The sequence below is a fragment of the Pristis pectinata genome, chromosome 22 (assembly GCF_009764475.1).
Source record: "Pristis pectinata isolate sPriPec2 chromosome 22, sPriPec2.1.pri, whole genome shotgun sequence".
Classification (NCBI taxonomy): Eukaryota; Metazoa; Chordata; class Chondrichthyes; order Rhinopristiformes; family Pristidae; genus Pristis; species Pristis pectinata.
Genome location: NC_067426.1, coordinates 23491852 through 23518804, shown reverse-complemented (window position 1 = coordinate 23518804; position 26953 = coordinate 23491852). Strand labels below are relative to the sequence as shown.

General features: G+C 42.9%; 2 protein-coding genes across 4 annotated transcripts; both read right to left on the bottom strand.

Annotated features, from left to right (window-relative positions):
- Nucleotides 1-1386: 1386 nt before the first annotated feature.
- On the bottom strand, nt 1387-9568 carry LOC127581846 (interferon alpha-inducible protein 27-like protein 2A). 2 transcript variants are annotated; one of them, XM_052036641.1, is made up of 6 exons: nt 9430-9541; nt 7861-7968; nt 6179-6205; nt 4383-4418; nt 3377-3538; nt 1387-2273 (listed from the first exon to the last, which is right to left on the bottom strand). In XM_052036641.1, exons 2-6 carry the CDS (start codon nt 7910-7912, stop codon nt 2167-2169), a joined length of 384 nt encoding a protein of 127 aa, XP_051892601.1. In that variant the 5' UTR covers nt 7913-7968; nt 9430-9541; the 3' UTR covers nt 1387-2166. The 2 variants fall into 2 exon arrangements, with proteins under 2 accessions (XP_051892601.1, XP_051892600.1); XM_052036640.1 differs by lacking the exon at nt 7861-7968 and having other exon boundaries at nt 9430-9568.
- Nucleotides 9569-16914: 7346 nt separating this feature from the next.
- On the bottom strand, nt 16915-25135 carry LOC127581793 (interferon alpha-inducible protein 27-like protein 2). 2 transcript variants are annotated; one of them, XM_052036496.1, is made up of 4 exons: nt 25060-25135; nt 22567-22607; nt 20580-20741; nt 16915-17103 (listed from the first exon to the last, which is right to left on the bottom strand). In XM_052036496.1, exons 2-4 carry the CDS (start codon nt 22604-22606, stop codon nt 17024-17026), a joined length of 282 nt encoding a protein of 93 aa, XP_051892456.1. In that variant the 5' UTR covers nt 22607; nt 25060-25135; the 3' UTR covers nt 16915-17023. The 2 variants fall into 2 exon arrangements, with proteins under 2 accessions (XP_051892456.1, XP_051892455.1); XM_052036495.1 differs by lacking the exon at nt 25060-25135 and adding an exon at nt 24856-25020.
- Nucleotides 25136-26953: the final 1818 nt, after the last annotated feature.

Below are 26953 nucleotides of genomic sequence, written 5' to 3'. Positions count from 1 at the left end.
GAACCTTGGGGGAGACGAGTTGATAGGAATATTGGGAGAATAAAATGTGATTAGTGTAGGAGTAATGGAAATGGCTGGTTGCTGGTCCGCATTGCCTCACTGGGCCAAAGGGCTTGTATCCTTGCTGACTTCATGTGGAATCTGAAGGAGGAAAGCAGTGAAGATATCTGGCAGAGAGGATGATTTTAAACAAAATGAGCGGGATAAGGCGAGGTGTTGAATGGTGAGGAAATGCCAGAGGATACTGTGACGGAGGCTGTGATTTGGTGTTGAGAGTCACATTGACACTCGGACAGCCAGGCAGCAAGACTTCAATTAGGAGACGTCACACAGAATGCAGGTTTCCATCAACCATGGAGTCTATGCAGCCTCCATAATAATCTTGTTGAAGGGGAAGCCTCTTAAGGGTGAATGTGGATTTTGGAGGGAGGTATGGAGTGACGCAATGATAGGGTGAGGGTGGGATGAAGGGACAAGTATCTTGATGAGCCGTTTGAGGGTTACAGAGTCATTGCTAAACCTACTGCTTCTACTGAAGAGGGCATTAATCCTTAGATGTTAGCAAGAGAATAGGAAAGTCAGTGTGTTTTGGAGAGGGTAGTGACCCAAGAATGGTAAAATGAAGGGAGGAGAGATGGTATGGAAGGGGGAAGGAAAAGGCAGCCTGCAATACTTAAAGAGAGCTTGCACCTCTTAAAGGGGAAATGTATTGCTACTGTGGGAGTCTCACAACAAAAGATAACTCAGGAAATTATTAAGAGGAGGACTGGGAGAGTGAGTGCACTGGGAGAGGTTTTCATATATTGCACTGGAGACACTGGAAGAAATGGATAGGAGGTCAAGGTCAAAAACCAAGACCCAAGGGCTGCAAAAGGTTCAATGACTGGGGTTCAATAGCCCAAGTTCAAGTGCAATTTCCCAGCCAAAGCAATACTAGTCTCACACTGCTCAATGCATCACACCAAGCAACCATCTCCATTTTACAGGAGCAAAATCTAATGCTCAGAGATATACCTTGCACTTGCATGCTCTGTATTAACACAGCCTCAAGTTATATTTCACAAGCTTGTACAGTCTCAGCTATCAGCCTTAACAAGCTGGAAGAAACAATGTGCTCCAAGGGTAGAAGGATGACATCAGTCAGTGAAAATCCAGCCCATTATCTTTAATGATTAAACATCCCAAGGCTCTTCAGGGCCACAACGACATTTCCCACCGAGCCACGTGAGATAAGGATATCCTTTTGATTTTTTTTTAAAGAGTGTTAAAATATAGGTTGGCACAACATTGTGGGCCTAAGGTCCTGTACTATGCTGTACTGTTCTATTTTCCAGTTTTCAACACCACAAAGTTTCCCCCACTGTGTTCAAATATTAAGACAGAACATTATGTTATTTCTTTTTATTTTATATTCTTCTGGAATCTTTCTTGAACAGAAGAGTGGAAGAAAAAGATGAATATTAAGATCATTTTCAGAAGTTTCTGTTGGACCTCTGCCAATATTATGGCAACAATTTGAAGACCCAATCGATGAAAAATCCATCCTTCAAGTGTTTATCGTGGTGAAATCCTTTGATAATCCGTTGAAATTAGAAAACTTCTATGATATCCCAGAACAGATAATTTCATTCTTACAATAGACCATCCAAAAACACTTTCACATTGAATGTACTGATCCACTTACAACTCCCACAGAAATTTCTATGAAATGTTGTCACAGAACTTCTGTTTACCCAGTAACCAGTTTTAGAATAGCATATTTCTGACTTTGAAGTGGTGTATGCCAAGAGCAAAATATTACACAAGTTGGAAATATTCAGATCAGGCTGCACCTGTGGAGAGAAATAATGAGTTGACATTTCATGACAGTGACCTGCTGTGCATTTCCAGCATTTTCCATTTCATTTCCAGAAAAAAGCTGAATATTTAACTCACTTCTAAATGAGAAGATTCTTTCATAGCTCTGAAAACATTGAAATACAGACTTAAGTAAATACAATAGTAAAATTAAAAGTATCTGCTGTAACTTCTTGCATTTTGAAATTTAAATCTATAGATCATTTAGCAAATAATTCTCTATCCCAAACAGGGAAAGCCTCTTGTGATGTGTTAGCATGTGATCATGGCTAACTCCTGCTAAGTGTTGACTCCGAAAGCCTGTTGATTTTAGGATTTATCTGAAGAATGCTTTAAATATGATTTGGACAGACAGCCAGTAACAGCACCGAAGGTTCCTAGGACAGTAGTACCAACAGTGGAGAATCCAGCGGCTCCTTGAAAAATAAAAAACATATTTCTCATATTTTCATTTGACATAAAAGGAGGACATTCAGCCCATTTAGTCCATGCCAGTTCTCAGTGCTTTCCATCAATCCCATTCCCCCACAGCCTACGCACTTACACATGCCCATTAACTCCACCATAAATGTGTCATCCACCAAGATTAAGAGTAATTTACAATAACCCGTTAACCAACCAGTACATCTTTACATGGCAGGGGAAACAGGAGCACTCAAGGGAAACTCTCACAATCATAGGGAGAATGTCCAAACTCCACATAGACAGCAGTTGAAGTTAGAATTACACATGGCTGGAGCAGCACTAATTGGTCCGCAACTATGCCTATTAATCATCACATAACTAAACACATGCCAATATTTGCACATTCCTTAGACAGTTAAAATCTGGATGCCATTCCTACACTTAGTTCTTAGGAGCTGTAGCAAACCTATGCCTGAATACTGGTCACAGGGTGAACATGCACAGTAGGATTCACTGACTTTCTTGAGTATAGAGAAGTGGGCGATCCATGTGTTTAGTAGAGGTGAACAGAGGTGAATTATTTCCCCACTTCTCTTAAGAATGTTCTGTGCTAGAAACCATTTCTCATCTTCAAGGGAAGCAAAAAACACATTCAGGTCACCAATGCTCAGGCCTCTAACTGTGTCAAAGTGAAGGTTCCCACCACCTGGTATGGGTGTGGACTCCCTCACTCTTGAAATCATCCACCCTTGTTGGTCTTTTTATGGTTCTCTGAGTTAAAAAGAACAAATCTAATGAATGCCAATTTTTTTCATCAATTGTTTTTAGTTTTACTGGGTATTTTACCATTTCACTTTGAATTAAAACTGAGCAGAAATGAAATTTTATTAGGGTACACATTCACCTATATTAACCATGTTGCCAATTACTATTTGTCGGGAGCCACAATTGATTACTGTCTGAGTAACTTCAGACCCTCTAAAGTCACAACCATATTTGCACACTTATATCAGGAGGGATGGCCTGTTTAATTGCACCATTGATTAAATTAAGATCAATATTCATAATTGTTTTTCTTCTTGACATTCTTTATAAAAAAAACATGGAATCATACCAACAGACTGGAGAGTTGCCACAACACCACCAGACGCTACCCCTCCTCCATTGAGAACAGCAGATGCAGACATCAGATGTGCTCCTATGGATCCAGCTGTTATTCCAGTACTGGTGAACCCAGCTAAGCCAACAATAACTGGGGTGCCAATCACTGCAACAGCTGCAGAGTAGGACAACAAAGTGAGATAAGAGAACTAAAAATGTGTGTGGTAACACGCCAGTTCATTTAGGCTGTTAGCTGAGATCATGGCTCCCGCAAATTTAGAATGATGCAGCCAGAAACTGGTTAAAGACTTGTCTGTGAAGCATCCTATAAGCATCCATTAAGAAGAAAAGGAGCCTCAATAGCTCTTAACTGAAGGACATGCTATACCACCAATGGGAATTCAAGAGTCAACTACACTGGTGGATCTGGAGACTAGGTAAAAATGGTAGATTTCCCTGAAGGACATTAGTGAATCATTTGTTTTGTGGTCATTACTAATCATAACTAGTTTGTTTGATCAATTCCAGTTTACTACTTGAATTTAAACAGAGAGATTTGAACTCAAATTTCTGGATTACTTACCAATTAATTGACCACTGTGCCACCACCTTTAAAGGTTCATGTCTTTAGGCTATCAAGTGACACCGTAACATGCAGTTGAGATGAATTTTAGTGGAGTACTAAGGATAGCCAATTTGTCAAAGGGGTTATTCTTCAGATGAGTTAAGCCTCATGGCCACCATTAGCTTCCACAATGCAGCAGAAAATACAGTGATATTATTCAATGAACAGCAAGGAACTGGGAGTTCTACTCCAGGGGTTTCCAGACTTTTCACTCAACAAATGCCACAGAAAGCAAATGATCCAATTATTTGTTCACATCCTATTTGTGGGCCCTTCCTGCCCACAAATTAGTTGCTACATCTATTCTGGTAACAACACTGACTATTTGTAAACCCTATGAAAGAACTCAAGAACAAGTTAAAAGGCTGCCTCAATGCAAGCTGCTTTAATGTACCTGCTCCTCCAGCAATCCAGCCAATTGTCGACCAGTCTGTAAATACAAAGGCCAAATGCAAGCATTAGACAAGTATTCAATAAGACTGAAACCAGCTTCTCATTTGACTTAATTATTATACTTCCACCAAGTCGACCATACTAAACTTAGATATCTGTTTTTTGCAGATTACTTCTTCTTTTCTACTCTAAAGATGAACTTCCGATCTCTCAATCTACCACTTTATTTGTCTACTTGGACTGTACTTTCTCTGTAACACTTTATTCTGCATTCTGTTTTTTTTCCTTTTGTACTGCCTCGATGTACTTGTGTATGGAATGATCTGTCTGAATGGCGCGTAAACAAAAGCTTTTCACTGTATCTCGGTACACGTGACAATGAACCAATTGCCAATTACTCCCAGCACAAGTGTAAATAATGACGGAGGCAATTAATGTACAAATGAAAAGAAATGAGAGAGGTACAAAATAAAATGAGAATAAACTGTGAAAGAATAGAGAAAACAGACCGTAAAAGCTAAACAACTGTGTAAAAAAGGAAGATAAGTAAAAATTAGCATTTGACCACATAGAAGTTACCAGATAAGAATCAATAATAGGAATGGCAGAGACGGTAAATAAGTATTCTGTCTCTGTCCTCACATGCAAGCCAGGAAAAGCCTACCTCAATTAACAGGAAATGAGAAGAGAAAGGTTGGACAAAAATTTGAACCTGATAATCTGCCTCCTGGAGTTCTAAAATAAGTGGCTGCAGAGATAGTAGAAGCTTTCAAGATTCTCCAAATTCTGCAAAATAGACTGGAAAACTGCAAATTCAGTGCAACTATTGAAGGGGAGGGAGAAAGAAGCAGGGTTAGCCTATCATCTGCTGTTGGGAAAAAAAATCGGTGACGTCTATTAAGGAAATGGTAAGAGGGTGCTTAGGAAGCTACAATATGATTTGGCTTTATAAAAGGGTTTGACAAACCAGTTACAGTTCTTTGAAGGTTTACTTAGGAGGGTGGATAAAGGAGAACCATTTGATGTGATTTATCTGGATTACCTAAAGGCATTCAGTCAGTTGCTACTTAAAAGGTTGCTTCACATGCTAATGACTTATGGTATTGAAGATAATACTCAGCGTGCAGGATGAATGAACTACAAGAATAGGAAAAGTCTTGCTAATTTTATAGAGTGCTGTGGTAAGAACTGGAGTACTGCTTCCAGTTTCATGCATTAAGATTCACTAGATTAGTTCCTCTGATGAAGGGGTCTTATGAGGGAAGGTTACGTAGATTGGGTCTGTGCTCTTTAGTGTTTAGAAAAAGCAGCTGATCTATTGAAATCCACAAGATTCCAAGTGGCTTAATTTGGTAGATATTGTAAGAATGCATTTTTTACCCTGAAGGGGCAATCTAGAATTATACTGTGAAGTCTCAGGGTACCCACTTAAAAGTGTGATGAAAAATATCTTCAATCTTTCCCAGATAGCAAGGATATTGAGTCAAGAAGTATATGAAAGGCTGAGATAGACTTTTGGACTTTGAGGAATTGAGGATTATGGGGAATCAAGGGTTATGGGATGAGCAGAAAGATAGAATCAAAGCCAGTTATCAGAACGCTGTAACTTTAGGCACAAAAGTTACTCCGTGATACTCTCCCGCTTAAATAAGTGGGGAAGTGCTCCCTTATTCAGTCCTGCCCTAATGAATAAATGAAAAAGATAAACTATGCAAGAAACACAACTATTAAGAGTCATCATGAATCAAGGAGAGAGGAGGGTGAGAAGTGGATTAAAGAGAAAAGAATGGAATTTACCTATGTCACAACTAGGCAAGCTTGAACCTAGAAAAGAGCAGATTAATAGCAGAATGAGATCATTTAACTTTTTCATTTACATATACAAACACACATAGCAACTTATCTCATATATCATTGCTCAGTGACTCATAGGAAAAAATTCAGATTTACCTAGCATCTGATAATATTTCTGAATTAACTTTAGCATTTTATAATAAATACACTATTTTTGAACAGCGCTTAAACACATGCGCAATCAGGAAGATTTTCATTATGTTATACACCCATCTCACTATGTATCTCGTGCCCATTGTAATTGCTCAAGATTCCATTTAAGTATTAACAAATAGATTATTCAAGATAGATTAGTGCACAATTCGAAACTTACTCAAAATCGCCATATGTCACAATAGGGATTGAGATTTCTTACTAGTGTAACTCTATCTACCAAGTAAATAACTTAGGTTATTTTAAGTGACATGAAAATGTTGATATTGTCCATCATGTTTGACACTGCATCTTGGTCTAGTCATCTTTAACTACTATCTGCCCCTCAAACTTTATTCTCAATGTGCTCCAGTTATGATGAGTTTCAGGAATCTTAAGCTTCCATCCATACTCATTATCATTCCAAGTGAATAATTCTCTGCCTGTACTCTGAGCACTGTCCCTCATGGTCACATCAATACCTTCTGTGAATCCACCGGTGGAATACATGCCAGGTTTAATTGTTAGTTTGCTTTTCTCCTACAACTTTGACTTGTGATACCATTGCTAAAGAATTTTCATCCAAAACTCAATTCTGTCCCAGCCAAGGAACTGAATGAAGTTTGAAGTTTCTGGAGTCCAAGAAAGTGTCTAATCCCAACTGCCTGATCATTTCCTCCTTCATTTCCTCAGAAACAAGCCTTTCCTTTCTGAAAACCAAAGAAACTATGAGATGCAGGAAATCTGACATAGAAGATAGGACAGTACAGGACAATACGGGCCCTTCAGCCCACAATGTTGTGCCGACATTTAATCCACATTCAATCCCCCTCTCTACTTCACCTGCCATAACCCTCTATTTTTCCTTCATCCATGTGCCTTTCTAAGAGTGTCTTAAATGACCCTACTGTATCGGCCCCTACCACCACCCCCAGCAGTGCATTCCAGGCACCCACCACTCTCTGTGTAAAAAACCTACCTTTGACATCTCCCCTGAACTTTCCTTCAGACACCTTAAACAGGTGACCTTTAGTATTGGCCATTACCGGGCTGGGGAAAAGGTGCTGGCTGCCCACTCTAACCTCAAACCAGAAGATGTTTGAAACAATTTGGCAGGTCAGCCAGCATCTGTGACAGAGAAATAGAATTAATGTTTCAGGTCAGAGATCTTCTGTGGATCTAGACCATTAAATCCGCTTCACTCTCCATAGATGCTGCCTGACCTGCTGAGAGTTTCCACCAATTTCTGTTTTTATTTCCTTCTTTCTGTATTGAGATCCAAGGTTTAAATTACCCATTCAGTACTTTCAGAATTATTTGCCTTTTTTTATTCTCAATGAGAGCTTACTGCTCACTTGATTCTCAGTAAAATAATTTTAAGAGAGACTGTTCAGTAAGGGAGTAGCATGGTTATTTCTATTTACAGTAAAAATAACTGTTAATTTGCAGTTATTTGAAGTCAGTCAGGATTAGTATATAAATTCCCTTCTCACCTGTGTGAAAAGCAGCGGATAAGAGCAGCACAATATAAACCAGGTGCAGCATTTTTTCACAGTATCTTCAAGGATCAATAATGCAAGACTCAACACACTATAATCTCCCTGTGTGAAGCAATTTAAATTAAAAAGGATATAAGCAAAGATTTTATATAAATTCTTCACTCAGAAGAAGATTAAAATAAAAACACAAGTAAAGTTGGTTCAAATTTTTATCATATCAGGTTCAATCCTGACCTCGGGTGCTGTCTGCATGGAGTTGGCACATTATCCCTTATCTGTGTGGGTTTCTTCACACATGGTAGGTTATTGGCCACTGTAAATTCTACATAGGGTGGGTGGTAGAATCGGGGGGGGGGGGGGGGGAGCAGTTGATGAGAATATGGGTAAATAAAAAATGCAATTAATGTAGGATTAGTGTAAATGAGTGGTTGATGGTCAGTGTGGACTTGATGGGCCTGTTTCAGGACTGCATCTCTAACTTGCTTTCAAATTTTGTCTGAAGTCAATGAAAATATAACTAATAACATAGTTTTGCACCATTGGCTCCATGTGCCACATTATCTTTTGGAAATCCAAACACATTACACCCAGTGAGTTCCCTTCATCCACCTCACTTGTTACATCTCAATGAACTCTACCAAAATGGTCAAACACATTTTCCAATTCATAAAGCCCTGCTGAGTCTGCTCGACTGCCTAATGTTTTCTTAAATAATGGATTCAGGCAGTTTCCTAATGACAGGTGTTAGGCTAACTGGTTTGTCATTTCCTGCTTTTTCCTTCATTTCTGCTGGGACCTTTCCAGAATCCATGAAACTTTGGAAGGCCACAACCAATGTATCTGACATCTCTGTAGTCACTTCTTTTACGACTGGAGGATGCAGGTTTGTGTTTGTAACTTACAGTAATTTTAATGTCTTTATGTCTTGCACTGTACTGCTGCAGCAAAACAACAGATTTTCACGACGTACATCAGTGATAATAAACCTGATTCCGATTCTGATTCACCAATTTGCCTGGTGCTCTTGGATTTTTCCACTATTATTAGGATGCAATTAAAGCATTTTATGATAAAGACAAATTTGTTCAAGTTTCTGTCATGCCCATTAATTCGCAGTCTATGTTATCTATTCAGTTCCTTGTTTATAGTAGAAGTTTTTTTATTCTTGCTAGTTAATTCTTACTGACTTTTTTAAAGTCATCCTTTGCTGGCGTCCAAAACTTCCCTATCTTCTGCACTAATCTTCACAATATTTGTATTTCACTTTGTTACACTATTTACTTCTTTAGCCGTGGGTGAATCATCTTTTTGACAGAAGCTTTACTTCCCACACTGCCGCAGAGACACCCACCAGCCTTCAGCTTCCGCCCGCTAACACTAATGCTAAAACAGTGTACAGTTGTTTTATGAATATAATGGCGTATATGCACTCAGTTGTTTAAAACAAAATTATGGTATTCTGCGTAGAATCACTCCATTCATGTCTTCTTAAATAATTGTTTCTGTTCCTGGAATGTATCCGCCGCGCATCTGGACTCCAGCACTAAAGAGCCGAGTACTCACCAAAGCCCGGAATGTGCTGCACACGCACCACAGTGTTCAGTCTGGTTCTGAGCACACAGAGAACACGCTGCCACCGAAGGCTGACACCGACCGGTATATCCGCTAGATCAACAGTTGAAGTCATGGCACTGGGTTAGGTTTCGTTTTTCCTGAAAATGCACCACTTTCAGGAAAACGAAACCTAAGATTGCAGGTCCTGGAAACTGGGTCGAAAAAACAAGCTGCTGCATCTCAGCGGCTCAGGCAGCATCTGTGTGGCAGCAGGATCCTAACCTGAAACGTTGATCATTTCTTTGCTGTCACAGATGTAGCTTGACCGCCGAATCGCTCCAACAGTTTTTTGTTTTCTGCTCTGTTTTCAGTGAGAGTTGTTTGGGAATATTTTTTCAATTCTGTCACACTGGAATCAATTCCACACCCAACCTGGAGTTGGAAAACAATGACTTCCATGAATAGAAAAGTGTGGTCGTTTCTGTATGGTACTCCACGTTAGATGTACAAGGAGAAATTGAAAATCGCTTCTATTGCCAGTTAGACTTGCTGGAAGATTCCCAGTTCAGGCAACAAAGAGGCCAAATTGTTTTAGAAAGGTCAGACTACCTGAAGCTGCTTCCGAACGTATTGGGAAGAGCCAGTCAAGATTTGGCTGGAGAACACAGCCAAGGTGAGGCAGGAGGGGCCCCCCTCCCGATGGCAGGCAAGAACCTGGCCATCGGGTGTGAGGTACCAGTGGTGTTGTTGTACGTGGTGCAGTTGTGGCCCATAGCCAGCTGCTATGCCAAGGCAGTCACCCAAGCTGCCTTCCATTTCATCTGGAGATCCAAAATGGATTGCATGCATCAGAACTTAATGTCCTGGAGGCCCTGCAGGAGAAGGAGATGGTGAATCCCCTGGAATGGTTTCCCAAGCAGACTGTCAAAGACATTTGACAGAATTGCCAGAACTCACCAACAAGGAGCAAGACCTTGCTTGTCTCACAGTAAGAGGCACCCTCCCTGTCAGATCCTCCACGCACAGCCGGAACCTTAATCTCACTGCATGTGTTGACCTATAGAAAACTGACCTAGGTTAGCCAAATCACTACATGAATCTTAATTAATTCAAAACTCACACTTTATTGTCTCTACGCAAATATCCACATAATTATGTTGACCCCGGGCCAACAACTTGAATCCTGAATGCTATTGTTCCCTCTGTACCAATACTCACTCAAACCACTACACCAACCTCATAACACTGAATAGGGATCTCCCATTGGCCAAATGACTGATCCTTCTTCTCTCTGCCCCTGCATGGAGGTCAGCCTTGTGATAGTTGGTCTCTGAAGCTCTCGCTGCTTTGTGTTCAAAGCCCCTCATTCTTATTCCCTTTCCTTATGAGTTCAAACTGTTGTATTTTGATTAGTTGGCTCTAGCCTATCTGGCTAATGTGTGTTAGCTTTTCATTGGCTCTGGTCCAAGGCAACATCACTTTATTGTTCTTGTCTCAAGCAAGGACTTAGCCTCCAGTCCCTTTCTTTGTTGTTATCGAGTCAGACTGGTTCAAACTAGTTTAGCCAGATCAGTCATATGCTGGGCTCAGGTTCCTTCAGGTCAGAGACACAGACTGCACTTTTCATAAGCCTGCATCTTCTATCTTACCAAAAAACATCTCACAAACAACTCCTTATTGGAAATGAACTCTAGCAGATTATCGGTAGGGGCCTCATTGTGTTCACCTTGAATTGCTTTGATCCAGCTATCCCCTGAGCAAAACCAGTTCACAAAACAGTTCACAAAATGGTGGTCACAAGAACAGTCTCCCAAAATGGCAGCCTCCATTCCTTCCACCACACAGCAAGAACAAAGACATTTGGTTTGTCCACTTCCACTGTCCTTGATTCTTTCCATTTAGATGTTTTCTCATATTTTATTTCCTTCATGGCCAACACACATTACTTCATAGAACATTACAGCACAGTACAGGCCCTTTGGCCCACAATGTTGTGCCAACACTTTATCCTGCTCTAAAATCTATCTCACCCTTCCCTCCCACATAACCCCCCCCCCCCCATTTCTCTCTCATTCATGTGTCTATTTAAGTCTCTTAAATGTCCCTGATGTATCTGCTCCCAGCACCTCTGCTGGCAGTGTGTTCCACACACCCACCACTCTCTGTGTAAAAAAATTTACCCCTGACATCCCCTTATATCTTCCTCCAATCACCTTAAAATTATGTCCCCTAGTGTTAGCCATTGTCGCCCTGGGAAAAAGTCTCTGACTGTCCACTCGATCTATGCCTCTTGTACACCTCTATCAAGTCATCTCATTCTCCTTCTCTCCAAAGAGAAAAGCCCCAGCTCGCTCAACCTTTCCTCAGAAGACATGCTCTCCAATCCAGTAAACATCCTGGTAAATCTCCTCTGCACCCTCTCTAAAGCTTCCACATCCTTCCTATAGTGAGGTGACCAGAACTAAACACAATACTCCAAGTGTGGTCTGACCAGAGTTCTATAGGGCTGCAACATCACCTCGCGGCTCTTGAACTCAATCCCCCAACTAATGAAGGCCAGCACACCAATATGCCTTCTTAACAACCCTATCGACCTGTGTGGCAGCCTTGAGGGATCTGTGGACGTGGACCCCAAGATCCCTCTGTTCCTCCACACTGCTGAGAGTCCTGCCATTAACCTCGTATTCTGCTTTCAAATTCGATCTCCCGAAGTGTATCACTTTGCACTTTTCTGGGTTGAACTCCATCTGCCACTTCTCAGCCCAGCTCTGCAGCCTATCAATGTCCTGTTGTAATCCACAGCAACCTTCTACACTATCCACAACACCACCAACCTTTGTGTAATCAGCAAAATTACTAACCTGCCCTTCCACATCCTTATCCAAGTCATTTATAAAAAACACAGAGAGAAGGGGTCCCAGGACAGATCCCTGTGGAACACCAATAGTCACTGACCTCCAGGCAGAGTACGCTCCATCTACCACCACCCTGTCTTCCGTGGGCGAGCCAATTCTGAATCCACACGGCCAAGTTTCCCTGGATCCCATGCCTCCCAACTTTCTGAATGAGCCATCCATGAGGAACCTTATCAAACGCCTTACGAAAATCCATGTACACCACATCCACTGCTCTACCTTTATCAATGTGCTTTGTCACAAACTTCCTCAAAGAATTCAAATCAGGCTCGTGAGGCACAACCTGCCTCTCACAAAGCCTCAACAAACACTGAATGAGCCTTCGACGAGGAACTTTATCAAACTTCCTTGAAATGAGTGGAGTGACACAGGCCTTTCAGCCCATCGATTGTGCGCTGAACTTCGATCACTCATTGACATGGATCCTGTTCTGTGTTCCTCCCAGTTCCCACCAACTCCCCTTCCCCCCCCCAAGATTCTATCCCCTCATCCACACACACACACTGGGGGTGGGGGGGGACAAACCCACCCACCCTGCACGCTTGTTGGGAGGTGGGAGGGGGACTGGAGAACCCGGGGAGAGGGGGTAACCCACGGGCAGGACAGTGCAAACTCCACACACGCAGTGGGCGCCGGGGTTGGGGGGGGGGGATTGAACCCAGGGCTGGGGGCTCATCCCGCGGCGCTGCTTCTTAAGGACCTCCCGACTCCCCTGAACTGCAAGTGATCTATCGACCGGAGCCGCTCTCTCCTCCCTCGCGCGGCCCTTTCAAGTCATTTCCCCGCGCCCCCTTCACAGCCTACCGTTGGCACAGCACAGTCCAAGAGTGCCTGTGGTTCCCGAATGGGGAGGTGGGGAAGGAGGCAAGAGGGTGGGTGAACTGGGGACAGGGGGTGGAGGGAGAGGACTGGAATGAGGGAGGAAGCGTGTAGTTGCAGGGAGAAGGGGACTGACCGAAACCGCTCACCTTCTCGTCTGGGTCGCTGTCGATGACACAAAAGTATCCTGTTCCGCCTTGGATGTGGCTGTGGTGCAGATGAGACAGCTGTGGACTGTTTGCCAAGAAGGTCTGGAAAGAGATGTCATGGTCTTTATAATGGGGTTTATTCCGAGCAGCTGTGCCGTACATGACTGTACGGCACTGGCTGCTCCCAGGGACTGTGACAAACATTGATTGCTGCTGCAAGACCATCAAATAGCTGAAAGAGGGATTTTGGTCTCCCCAAAGCTTGTTGCTTGTCTAGTGGAAGGAGATGTACGTAAGCGAATGCTGACGACCAGCCCATTGCAAGGTGCAGGAGTGTGAGCTAAGGGACACACTGTGGCTTGGTGCAGCTACCACAAAGGCCTGTGGGGAAGGACCACCGTCTTGGGTTCTGCTGCCACTGGACGCTGAGGGGCTGGATCATGTGTAACAGTCTCTCAATCGCTTCACTGATGCATTGTTTAAGGAGGGCAGGTAGTGTGATAAGAAACATTGTACAGCAGCTGGCCCAGGCCCATCCTTTGCAACACCAGGGGCAAGTAAAACCTCAGGCGCTGATGCAATGTGAGAGAATGTTTTGTATTGTGGCGACTCACTGTTTAGTCAGGCGAACCGGCTCGGCAGTCGGGTCGTGCGGCATCGGAGCGACGAGGCCCAAGATGGTGGCGGGCCTCGTCTTTCCGAGCGACGGGGAGAACCCGCGCGCGGGAAAGTCTTGATGACGTAGGACTTACGTCATTGCCGGTTGTTTTGGGCGGGAACAGTCTCCCTTAAAGGTCCCGCGCAAGGCGGGAAAATAAACTACTTCTGTTCGACAATCCTCCGACTAGCGTCTTGTTTTATTTTGCGGTAGCAACCGCTACAGTATTATTGATACAATGAACATAAACTCATGGCCTGATTGTATTTATGTATTATGAGTAAAGTATATTTTGGAAAAAAAATTATCTTATATTTGTAAAAGTGATCCTGATGTTGACTGTTAGGGATTCAGGAATTATGTGAATACAGCAGATATTAATTCAAACAAGAACCAGTCTTCAGTTCTTAATGTAAATTGCAAGCAGCAATGAGTTTGAAGTTAAAAGGACAGCTTTGTAAACAAACAGTACTGTCTACAGAGCACAGGCTGCTGGCCCACAGCAGGGGGTTGGTGGTTTGCGAAGTGAAGTGACCTTGAGACGTTTAGGTCTGCATCAGCCAAACCTAAGGCAATGGGGTTATGTTAATTGACCTCCATCAAACCGGGCAACTATGGCTAAGTTATTTTGCACCATTGTGACTGAGTACAAGGAAGCTTGCAGACCAGACTGATATTGTCATTCCCGGTGGCCACCCACTTCAATTCCACAACCCATTCCCATACAGACATGTCTATCCAGGGCCTCCTCTACTGCCACATTGAGGCCAGATGCAGGTTGGAGGAACAACACCTCGTGTTCCGCCTTGGGAGTCTCCAACCCGATGGCCTCAACATCGATCTCTCTAACTTCCAGTAACTCCACCCCTTCGTTTCCTTCCTCCCCACTCCTTTGTCTTCCCTTATTCCCATGGCTCCCTTCCCCCGCCTTGATGACCTGCCCATCTCCTCTCCTCCTCTCCTTCATCCTTTATTCCACGGTCCACTGCCCTCTCCTATGGGATTCCTTCTTCTTCAGCCCTTTGCCTCTTCTACCTATCACCTCTCAGCTTATTACATCTTCTCCACTTTCTCCCCCTTCCCCCTCATCTTGACTTGCCTATCACCTGAACTCACCTATCACCTGCCTGTGTGTGCTCCTTCCCCTCCCCCCACCTTCTTATTCTGGCTTCTGCCCTCTTCCTTTCCAGTCCTGATGAAGGGTCTCAGCCTGAAACGTCGACTATTTATTTCCCTCCATAGACGCTGTTTGACCTGCTGAGTTCCTCCAGCACTTTTTGTGTATTGCTCCAGATTCCAGCATCTGCAGAATTTCTTGTGTCTCCATCAGACATGGTGATAGGCATATTTGATCAATCAATAGTTGGGATATTTGTGTACTCAGAGTCAGCCCTCCCTGCATTAATTTTGGAGGTCTAGGTTCTCTTTTCTCGGAAGTTCTAGACCATCTGTGTGAATTAGTTTGTCCCAGCAAAGGTGTTTGAACATTCAGGGGTGTCTCCCATTGTAGATATGTAACTCAATGGAAGCATTGTCAGACTCAAAATATTGAAGTAAATGATGTCATTGCAACTATTGAAATTGTACTGACTCACCTGCTGTTACCTTTGATCTTAAGGGTGTAAAAATGTGATGTGCTATGAGCTTGGGAGACTCTAGCAAGAGGGTCTCCAGGAGAATGCCTGCTTGTAATGATGAATAAAGGCTTTTATATCACCAGTTTCAGTGTCTCTCTGGTGACTCAGATCACAGTCACAACACTGACTGTGTTGCACCAGAATATCCATTCAATTGGATTATGCCACACACCTGTCCCTCATAGGAAAGTCTCTGCAGATAAACACAAGTCAAAAATATGTTTTTTAGGAGACTGTCAAAGTTATTTGGTAGAATACCAAGAAAGCCAGAACGTACAAACAAGCACAAAGAGCTTGATTAGCTGGTGGTGAGAAGGTCCCCCTCCCCCCCATCAGATCCTTCATACCCAGCTGGAGTCTCAATCCCACTGCACACTGCCCTTGAGGTGGCTGTGGTGTGGATGAGATGATCGTCCACCTTCTTGTAGACAAGTGTGTTTTCCAAGAGGGTCTGTAAAGCGATGCAATGGTCTTTGTTATGATTAGGTATAGAGTCTTGCCTCCACTAAATTCTGATAGGTTGGCTCTTGTGTGACAGTCTCTCTAATGTTTCACTGACAATATTTGAAGATGAAAGATTACTGATTTGGCACATTATGCTTGATAAAGTGAATGATGATAATGACGTGCCAATTGTATGACTGGATATTTTATGAATAAAATATATTTTTGGAACAAAAGGTATACTAACATTCTGCTGGGAGAGCAATGGTGACTGGAAAAAGCTAACTCAGGTATAATGTAAGTGGCTGGATATTTAAGGCAAGGTGTGATTAATCTGTTCTTGGCTTCCCAAAGTCTTGGCATTTGGGATCCAATCATGGATGGTGGGAATTAGATGTCTTTTTAAAAATATCTCTGAATAATTTTCAAATCTCTGAATAATTCTCAAATCTTTAATTCAAGCAATAGTCCTTCAAATTAGCTGTGTGTACAAATTACAGATTAGAAGCTTTGTCATGTTTCTACAGTTGTTCAAAGAGATATGGCCAATAATATCTAAAAGTTAACTGTAAGTTAAACTAATACCACAAGATAATTAATCCAGGTTAGTAGTACTGAATGCTTCATAGCTGGACTCATTGTGACAGAGTGCAGTGAAAATATCCTATTGCTGGGGCTAACCTCCTGCACTACAAGAAGTACAAGAAAAGAGAGGAGGCATAGACCGCATGGTTCTCTGAACCTGCATCATCATTCTGTGAAATCATAAGTGATCTGGTCTTAACCTCGGCTCCAGCTTCCTGCCGGTTTCCACCATAGCCTAAAGGAAGGTTATCCACTGTATCTCGGTACATGTGACAATAATAAACCAATGACCAATAATGCATGTTTTATTAATTTTCAATTAGATTTTTAAGCACTTATTCTGACTTTAGGAAGGATTGTCATTTTTGTTTAGTTTTCTGAAGGCACTTCTTTTCTTCAGCGTACTATGGCGGCAGTAATCACCCCACCTACAGTGCCCAGTGCTGCATTAGCAGTAGCAGACAGTCCTGCAGCTCCTATAAAGGGGAAAGGGAAGAAAAAACAAATATTCATAATCTGTAAGCAATCTGAGACACACTGAAATTACTAACAATCAGCACCTTATTCCAGAGCTGCTCAGGTACAATTCATGACACAAACAACCTGTTGGACAATTCTTTTCCCCATGGTAGGGCTATCAAAAAAAAAGGACATAGGTTTAAGATGGAGTTTTAAAAGGGATTTGCAGGGAGAGTTTGAGAGTGGTTGATATCTGGAACTCGCTGCCAGAAGAGGTGTTGGAATCAGATACAATCAGTACGTTTAAGAGACATTTAGACAGGCGCTTAAATAGGCAAAGCCTAGAAGGATATGGACCTGATGTGGGCAGATAGGATTAGTGTAGATGGGGAAAAACATTCTTCCCCCAATTCAATACCCAAACTGAGGACCAACCTTATCCCTTCCCATAAATACCTTGAAACTTAGAATTATAGTCACTGTTCCCAAAGTGTCCCACTGACGCTTCCACCATCTGCCCTGTCCCTTGTAGGACTCTGTACCCATTGTCTCAGAAATATTTCTTGGACACAATTAAAAATTCTGCCCCATCTAAGACCTTTGCTATAGTATAACCACAAAAAAAGTGGTTGTTCTTCTCTTAATCCCATATTCTACCTATTTGGCCTCATTGGCGATTCCTCCAAAATATCCTCTCCAAGTACCGCGATTATTTTCTCCCTGATCAGTCGTGTGACTCCCCCTCTTCTTTTGCGTTCCCCTCTATCATGTCTGAGATTTCTATACCGTAGAGCATTAAGTTGCCAGTCCTGCCCTTCCCTCAAACCACATTTCCATGATTGCAATAACATCATAATTCCAAGTGCTGATCCATGCTCTGAGCCCATCTGATTTAGCTGTGAGGTTCCTTGCAGTAACATAAGTGCAGTTGAGCCAACCAGCTCTTCCATGATCACTAACTTGTCTCTGTCTGTTCTGCCCACAGGATTTGTTTGATCTATCCCCTACATTTCAACCTCCACCAACCTGCTGCACTGCCGCTGTGCTTCCCATCCTCCTGCCAAACTAGCTTAAACCCTCCCAAGCAGCACAAGTAGATCTCCCTGCTAGGATATCTGTTCCCCTCCAGTTTAGGTGCAATCTGTCATTCTTTATCCACAGGGATCGGTGTTGGAGCCACTTCTTTTTACCTTGTACGTTAATGATTTGGATGATGGAGTAAATGGTTTTGTGGCTAAGTTTGCAGATGACACCAAGATAGGTGGAGGAGTAGAGAGTATTGAGGAGAAAGGAAGGTTGCAGAGAGACCTAGACAGTTTAGGAGAATGGGCAAGGAAATGGCAGATGAGATTCAATGTTGAGAAATGTGCAGTTGTACACTTTGGAAACAGAAATAAATGGGCAGATTATTATCTAGAAGGAGAGAAAATTCAAAGTACAGAAGTACAAAGGGACTTGGGGGTACTCGTGCAGGATACCTTAAAGGTTAACCACCAGGTCGGATTGGTGGTAAAGAAAGCAAATGCTATGTTGGCATTCATTTCGAGAGGTATAGTGTATAAAAGTAAGGAAGTGATGATGAGGCTCTACGGGGCACTAGTGAGGCCTCATTTGGAATACTGTGTGCAGTTTTGGGCCCCATATCTTAAGAAAGATGTGCTGATGTTGGAGAGGGTTCAGAGGAGAGTTACGAGGATGATTCCAGGAATGAAAGGGCTTACGTATGATAAGCATTTGTCGGCTGTTGGACTGTACTCACTGGAGTACAGAAGAATGAGAGGGGACCTCATAGAAACATTTAAAATGTTGGAAGGACTGGACAGAGTAGATGTGGTCAAGCTGTTTCCCTTGGTGGGTGAGTCCAGGACCAGAGGGCACAATCTTAGAATTAGAGGGTACAGGTTTAAAACAGATGAGGAGAAATTTCTTTAGCCAGAGGGTGGTGAATTTGTGGAATTCCTTGCTACGTACAGCAGTGGAAGCCAGATCATTGGAGGCGTTTAAGGAAGAGAGAGAGAGAGAGAGAGAGGGAGAGAGAGAGAGAGAGAGAGAGAGAGAGAGAGAGAGAGAGGGAGGGAGAGGGAGGGAGGGAGGGAGGGAGGAGAGAGAGAGAGAGAGAGAGAGGAGAGAGAGAGAAGAGAGGAGAGAGAGAGAGAGAGAGAGAGAGAGAGAGAGAGAGAGAGAGAGATAGATAGATAGTCCGGGTATCAAGGGATATGGGGATAAGGCTGGAAATTGGGGTTAGAATAGTGTTTTTTGTCCCCCCCCCCCCAAATTTCTCATTCCTTTCTCTTTTTTCCCTTTTCTTTGGAGCAAACTCGATAGGCTGAATGGCCTACTTCTGCTCCCTTGTCTTGTGATTCCTGCTTCCCCAGAAAAGATGTCAACAATCCTCCTGCACATCTCTTTACCCATGCATTCTTCCTGTCCTCCTATTTCTACCCTCACTTGCACATGGCACAGCCAGTTTCTGAGATTAGACCCTGAGAGGTCCTGCTTTTTAACCTTCTGCCTAACTCCCTTAATTCACTCTGCAGCACCTCACCCCTCTTTCAACTGATGTCGTCAGTACCAATGTGATCCATGACCTTTGGCTCTTCTCCCTCTCCCTTCAGAATGTCCTGTACTCAATCTGAGACATCCCTAACACATCACTCTCAGCCACAGACTTTTCCCTCCCCTGCCATGCATAATAGCCCTCACTGCCTGTCAGTCTTAGCTGATAGCTCCCTCTCCCAAGTTGTTCAGAGAAATCATTCTCTCCCCCGTGTATGCAAGTGATCCCAATTTCTTTATTTTGATTTACAGAAAGGCCAAACCAGATTTCATTTTCACATTGTTGATATTAAAATATAGTATTATATTTGTTGCAAAAGAGATACATTTCCAATGCAATCATGTATTTAATATAAAAAAGTCAGAAATTATCCATGCACAACATACAATAAAACTGATATATAAGGTTTCCATGCAGGCTACTAAACTCTGGCTGGGTTGAGTTGTGGTATCTCTTCCACAAGAGTTTATGGTGACCAACATCACTCCCCCAACATGCTGCTACTCATACACAAGCCCCATTGTGCCTAATTCCATCCTCTCATGCTGTTCTATCCGGAGTCCTAAATTGAGCCTGAGAACCTGCTCCTTCCTGGGCTCTGACTTGGGCAGCGGCCACGTCACTCAGTGATCCAGATGCCCCAAAGATTCTTGCTGGATCCTGGACCACTGGAAGAAGAGGACATCTAGCAACCCTGGTTGAGGAGCTTCAGCTCCAAGCAGCCCTGGCAGTGACCAGTGAAGGAGCAGCAGTGGTTCAGTAATCATGAAGGACTCTGCCTCTCTTCTCAAGCTCCAACAAGAATAAGAGGATCTACGTGCAGTGTAGCTGTCACTGCTCTATGCAAGTCACCTGATCTGACCCAATGTAGAGGCCAAGTGTCAGATTTAAATCAGAATGACTGAGAAATGCTCATTTGTTATCACTCGAACTTACCAACAGATTGAAGGACAGCCACCATGCTTCCAGCTGCAACGCCTCCTCCATTGGCCACAGCCGCTGCGCTCATCATTTTTGCAGCGATGGAACCGGCTACTATTCCAGCCGATGTGAAGCCCATTGCCCCCAAAACCACAGGGGCCGCAACAATGGAAGAGGCTAAAAGAAGAAACATCTCCATTTGAACAGAGGACATTAGAACAGGAGTTTAATGCTGACCAAGAACACACAAGGACTTATATGACATTGTTTCTATGAAAGGTACGGTCAGGCAATTTAACAATGGGCCAGATAGCACTCCACCATTCACTTGGATATTATGGGAGGCGCACAGCCACACTAAGTTTTGTGGCCACCTGGGTCCCAAGTGAATGGGCTGTTAGATGCACCATTTGTGGCTGGCATAGAGCTGAGGGGCCAATACAAAGTGCATCCAGTCCTCAGCTTACTATCTAAGGACTTCCTCCCTGGACTCAGCACTGCCTCCAATGAGACATGATCAAGAAAGTAGTGAGATACTGTGCAGTGTGGAGATACTGAGGGGAAATGGACACATCCCTCTGAACATCAGTCGGAAAAAAAATCAAATTAGGGTCATAGATTTGTACTCTGACTCGTTGGCCACTAAGTTCACGCTGACCATCAGGCACCCACTTAACACTAATCCCATTTATTCTCCCCACATAACCATCTACTTCCCCCAGTTTCTACCACTCACCGACACACTAGGGGCAATTTACAGTGGCCAATTAATCCACCAACCTGCATGTCTTTGGTAATGTTGGAAGTAACACCTAGAGAAAATGCATGCATTCAAAGGGGGAATGTGCAAACTCCACACAGACAGGTCAAGACTGAACCCTGAGTCGCTGCAGCTGTGAGGCACCAGCTCTAGTCATTGCACCACTGTGCTGTCCAAACTATTAACCTACTATTGTAAACCATTTTGAATACTTACGGTACTTGACTATATAATAGTCCTTATTAAGTTGCTTGGCTATCTACTTAGAAGAGGAATCCTGCGGGGCAAGCTTTGGAAATAATCAACAATTTAGGGCATGCAACAAATGTAATTGTGCTGAGATGATCTACAATATGAATATTACAGAATCTCAGTCAAGGTATAATGGACAGATATAGCGTGGGGGGTTATTATACAGGAAATATTACCTCAACCAATAGAAATGGATGATGTTCTGTTTCGAATATATGTTCAAGTAACTGATATGTACCTGAAAATCAGTTTTTCTCACCTTCCCCACCAACCTAGGGTCATTTAGAGATGAACATGTCCAAGGGCAGCAAGAGAGTTTTCGGGTACAATCAATTCTCTCAAAGAATTTTAACACACAATAGAATGCTATCACAGTGAATTTTTAGTGAAATTTCCTTTTGTGGCCTTATCTCTTTGTTTATAAGGATCAAATAACAATTCAGAAATGTTTAACCTTGGCATTTTACATCATTTAAATAAATTAATATAAATAGAAGCTTGCATTCAAATAGGATTTATCCATGCACACATTTAGCTATAATAACATAATTTATGCTGATTTTTTTTAAAGAGGGTTTTCATGCAGGCTACTAAACCCTGGCTGGGTTGAACTGTGGTATCTCTTCCACAGGTGTTTATGGTGACCAACATCACTCCCCCCAACATGCTGCTCCTCATACACAAGCCCCATTATTGCCCAACTCCACCTCCTGGTGCTGTCCTATCCTCCTCATTCTCTGTCCCATCCACAGTCCCCAATTGAGCCCGAGAACGTGTTCCTTCCTGGGGTCTCACTCAGCCAGCAGCCTCTTGTCACTCAGTGATCCAGATGTCCCAAAAATTCTTGTTGGATCCTGGATCGGTGGAAGAAGAGGACATCTGCTGACATAGGTTGAGGCTGTCACTGCTCTATGCGAGTCACCTGATCCAACCCAATGTAAAGGCCAACGGTGACCACTCCCACAGTGTTTCCTCAGTGATTTCACTCACCGGCTCCAGCCCCAATCAGAGCCACTGTCAGAATTCCCATTCTGTAAACAGAAAAATAACCTGTTTTAAAAAAACATTTTGCTTTGAAGTTGTATTTACAGACATGTTCTACACTGAATAAGGTACAATAAGGTGTTGTCACTTTGTAATGTAATGAAACAATAATATGTGCCCTTCCACAAACAACGTAGTCACAAGCATAAATTAAATTGGATAAGGAGTGTTTATGTTCACTGAGACCCACTTCCTGCAATGGTATTCTTTGATACAAAGCAATGGGATAATTTGTGTAGCTGGGCAAACCTTGGTTTAATTTCAAATTTGAAAAAAGGCATGCCCAGCAGTGAATCACCAGTACCGTACTGGGTTCTTGGACTGGATTAAGAGCTCGAGTGGGACATGAATCTGTAATCTTCTATCTCAGACATGGCTAACACCTCCCAGTCATGACCTCAGGACCCTAAACCTACCATTCTTTGATTAAATATTAAAATTATACATTCTATTTGCAACATGCAAATGCACATTTTAATGTGTGCATTTTCATTGTAACATAGGAAAATAAAGTGCATTGTAATAAAATGCAAAGGAGTGCTAGGTGAACAGGGTGGGTGGGGATAGAATATTGTCCAGTTGGCACTAGGAATGAGAAGGGTATGTTCTCGTCATCCAGAAAAATAGGAAATATCAAAATATTCTGCAAATGATCAGTAAAAACAGAAAATGCTGAAAAAAACTCAGCAGGGCAGGCACCATCTGTGGAAGGAGAAATAGTTACCATTTCAGATGAGGGACTAACTTGCATCTCTTTCTTTCATCTCCCACCTCTCTTCCCCCACCGCCTTCCCCTGAGACTGAGAAAGGGGTGTAATTTAGTTTGGGTAAATTTTAAATCAGGATCAAAAGGAGGGAGATAAAAATTAGGTTGAGGGGCAGAAAAAAATAAGAAAACTTGAAAAAAAAAGTAAATTAAAATTATTTATTTTAAGAGCCTCTGTTAAAAAGGATTTTGACTCAAAGCGGAAAAGGTTTAATTTCAGTGTTGGTGTGTTTGATTATCAGCAATTAGGACTGTGGTTATTAAAACAGATTGCAATGGACAAGACTGAATTTTCTGCAGACTGTTTAGTCGACTTAAATGCATTAAGTTTATTCTACATCTACCAGCAAATGTATCCTTTCAGATATTATACACATTTTAAATGACAAGGCAGGATGCCACTTTGATGAAATTAACGCGAGAATGGTGTAACCCAGAAAGGAAACTGGATATTTGAATTTAATGCTGCATCTGTGCCTCCCCTGATGCTGAGACATCTTCTATATCACCTTGACTCAACATGATAAAATAGCCAGGTCATTAAATTGCTGAGATTGTTTCTCATCTCCGTTTCCTAAAATGGCACCCGAACCTAATTTTATTTTAATGAGATTCGTTTTTAATCACACTGCCCACTTGTACATTTTTTCCAATGGACTACGTCGAAACAAATTCACTTCATCTCCAGTAGATCCAATGCTGATCTATTTCTCCAGCTGTCCGCAATATTCGCTCCTTATTAGCTGAAGGTTTTATTGGTACGGCAGCGTACTTCCACACCAGTCTACCATTCTGTCCTGACCTCGATTCCAGAATTTACAAGTATTTGAGGGGAGTCGCTCACCCAGTAGTCCACATTTTGCAGTGGTATTGATGGGAAAACTTTCAACATTCATTATTATTACTTTGTGAAACAGGCAGCAGCTTCAGGATTTCCACATATGGAAAAATGAAATTCCGAAGATGTTGCCAGTGATACAAAGTCCACAGGCTGCTTTGTTTGCAGATTTCTCCAGCCCAGTGAAGGATATGAATCAGTTAACCTATTCACAGACTAGTCCAGCTTTTAAATGCCACTGTAAATTTTACATTTATTGTAATAGGACCTCTCTGAGCTTTTAATGGTGTACCCAGCCACAATTAATGCTGAGCACACCAGATAACCCTTAAAGAAAAGTTATGTACGTCTAGCGTAGCTCCTTAACACAAGCATTTTCAAATAACGAAGTACTTGATGTATCTTTATATTTCAATTAATTTAATCATAATGATGTACTCTCATCTTTATATAACACTGCCCTTACAATGCTTCCCTCCTCTTCGTCTCTGCAAACCTACTCAGATACTTGAGCTGAATTTCCCATGCAGTGTCTGAATGGATAACAAAACCGGCAGGTCCCAATCCCTTTCATTATTCCCCTAACAAGATTCTAAGTAAAAATGAATAATTGATTAAAAATACATCTTACTTTCACCAGCCTCTTCTTGAGATGCTAACGTAAACGGAAGCACAGAATATATAGCAAGCCAATGGTACTCTTCTGTGTCCTAACGCCAGTTGTGTTTGATCGTACAAATTACTCAATATTGAAAGCAATTCCTTAAATAGAGCCACACCTAGTAAATTATATCTGCAAACGTCACCAAGAGCTTAAATATTTACTTTAACTCACTGAAGTTCTGTTGATTCAGTGGATACTTTAAATTATACCGCATCTTTGGTTTCACTTTCTTCAGTTTCATTTCCTCAGCACTCACTGGACATCACCACCACTTATTCAGTAATGTTTTTGCAAATGCAACTAAATTGGTAGATAGCACAGCATTTTAAAAGATCCAAATATGCTAGGCTGAGGTATTTTCTCTCGAACCTACAACTGAAGCCTTGAGGTAATTTCTGGCAACACAAGAGACTGCAGATGCTGGAACCTGCAGCAATAAAACAAACTTCTGGAGGAACTCAGCAGGTCAAGCAGTATCCATGGAGGCAGCAGAGGGATGGCCAATGCTTCAGGCTGGGACACTGCATCAGGACTGAGAATGCAAAGGAAAGACAGCCAGTATGAAGAGTTGAGAGGGAGGGGTGAGACAGGGCTGGTAGGTAATAGGTGGAACCAGGTGAGGAGGGGGATGATGGGCAGATGGAGCCAGATGGTGGAGGGACAGGAGGGGGGGGGCGGCTGTTGAGACAGGATGAGGGACAGGGGGATAAGAAGAGAAGGTCAAGGGAGAAGAAACCCAGGTGGATAGGTGCATGGGTGATGAGCAGATTGAACCAGACAGAGGAGGGTGATGAATGTTGTGGAGAGGGGGATGGAACAGGTGAACAAAGGAAGAGAAAACTCAAAAAGGAGAAAAGAGGAAATCAGTAGGAGCGGGAAAGGAATACCAGGGGTGTGAGTAACCTGAAACTGGAAAATTCAATATTCATGCCATTGGGTTGTTGGCCACCCAAGCGGAATATGAGGAGTTGTTCATCTAGTGTGCACTTGGCCTTACTGTGGCAATGCAGGAGGCCGAGGACAGATAGGTGAGTGTGGGAATGGGGAGGGGACTTTAAATGACATGCAACCAGAAGCTCAAGATGGATGTTGTGGGCAGAACACAGGTGCTCCACAAGATAGTGACCTGGGTCCACGTTTGGTCTCGCCGATGTAGAGGAGGCCACGTGGAAGGCACTGAATGCGATAGACAAGGGCGGAGGAGGTGCATGTGAATCTCTGCCTCACCTGGAAGGGCTGTTTAGTCCTTGGATGGTGGTGAGGGAGGAGTGTAGGGACAAGTGTTGTACCTCCTACAGTTGCAGGGGGATTTGTAAGGTGTAGGTGGGGACGGAGGAGTGGATCAGGAGTCACAGAGAGAGTGGTCCTTGCAGAAAGCAGAAGGGGGGAGGAGGGGTATATGTGACTGGCAGTGGAATCAGCTGGTGGAAATGGCAAATGATGATATGCTGGAATATGGAGGCTGGTAGGATGAAAGGTGAGGGCCCAGGGAACTCTACCTCTGTTCTGTCTGCGGAGGAAGGTGGGTTGAGAGCAGATGTCTGGAAAATGGAGGAAATACAAGCAAGGGCACCATCAACTATGGTAGAGGGGTAGCCATGTTTCCTGAAAAAGGAGGACGTTTCAGAAGCCTTGGAATGGAAAGCCTCATTTTGATAACAAATGTGGCAGTGATGGAGAAACAGAGAAAATGGGATGGCGTCCTTGCAGGAGGCAGGGTGGGAAGAGGTGCAGCCGAGATAGCTGTGGGAGCTAGTTGGTTTATAGTAAATATTGGTGAATTTGGTTGTTTCCCGAGAGATCCAGAAAAGGGAGAGAAGTGTTAGATATGGTCCAAGTGAATTTGAGGCCAGGGTGGAAGTTGGTAGCAAAGGTGATAAAGTTGATGAATTTCACTTGTATACAGGAGGCAGCACCAATGCAGTTGTTGATGTAGCAGAGAAAGAGTTGTGGAGGGGTACCAGAGTAGGTTTGGAACAAAGATTGTTCCACATAGCCAGTGGGAGGACAGATGTAGCTGGGGCCCATGCGAGTGTCCATGGCTACACCTTTGATTTGCAGGATA

Coding starts and splice junctions, on each gene's coding strand:
- LOC127581793 (XM_052036496.1), bottom strand. CDS start 22,606: ATGGGAATTCTGACAGTGGCTCTGATTGGGGCTGGAGCCG. Junction 20,742..22,566: donor TCTGATTGGGGCTGGAGCCG/GTGAGTGAAATC, acceptor TTCTTCTTTTAG/CCTCTTCCATTGTTGCGGCC. Junction 17,104..20,579: donor GGCTGTCCTTCAATCTGTTG/GTAAGTTCGAGT, acceptor TCCCCTTTATAG/GAGCTGCAGGACTGTCTGCT.
- LOC127581846 (XM_052036640.1), bottom strand. CDS start 9,553: ATGACTTCAACTGTTGATCTAGCGGATATACCGGTCGGTGTCAGCCTT. Junction 4,419..6,178: donor CTTGCCTAGTTGTGACATAG/GTAAATTCCATT, acceptor TTGTATTTACAG/ACTGGTCGACAATTGGCTGG. Junction 2,274..3,376: donor GGCAACTCTCCAGTCTGTTG/GTATGATTCCAT, acceptor TTATTTTTCAAG/GAGCCGCTGGATTCTCCACT.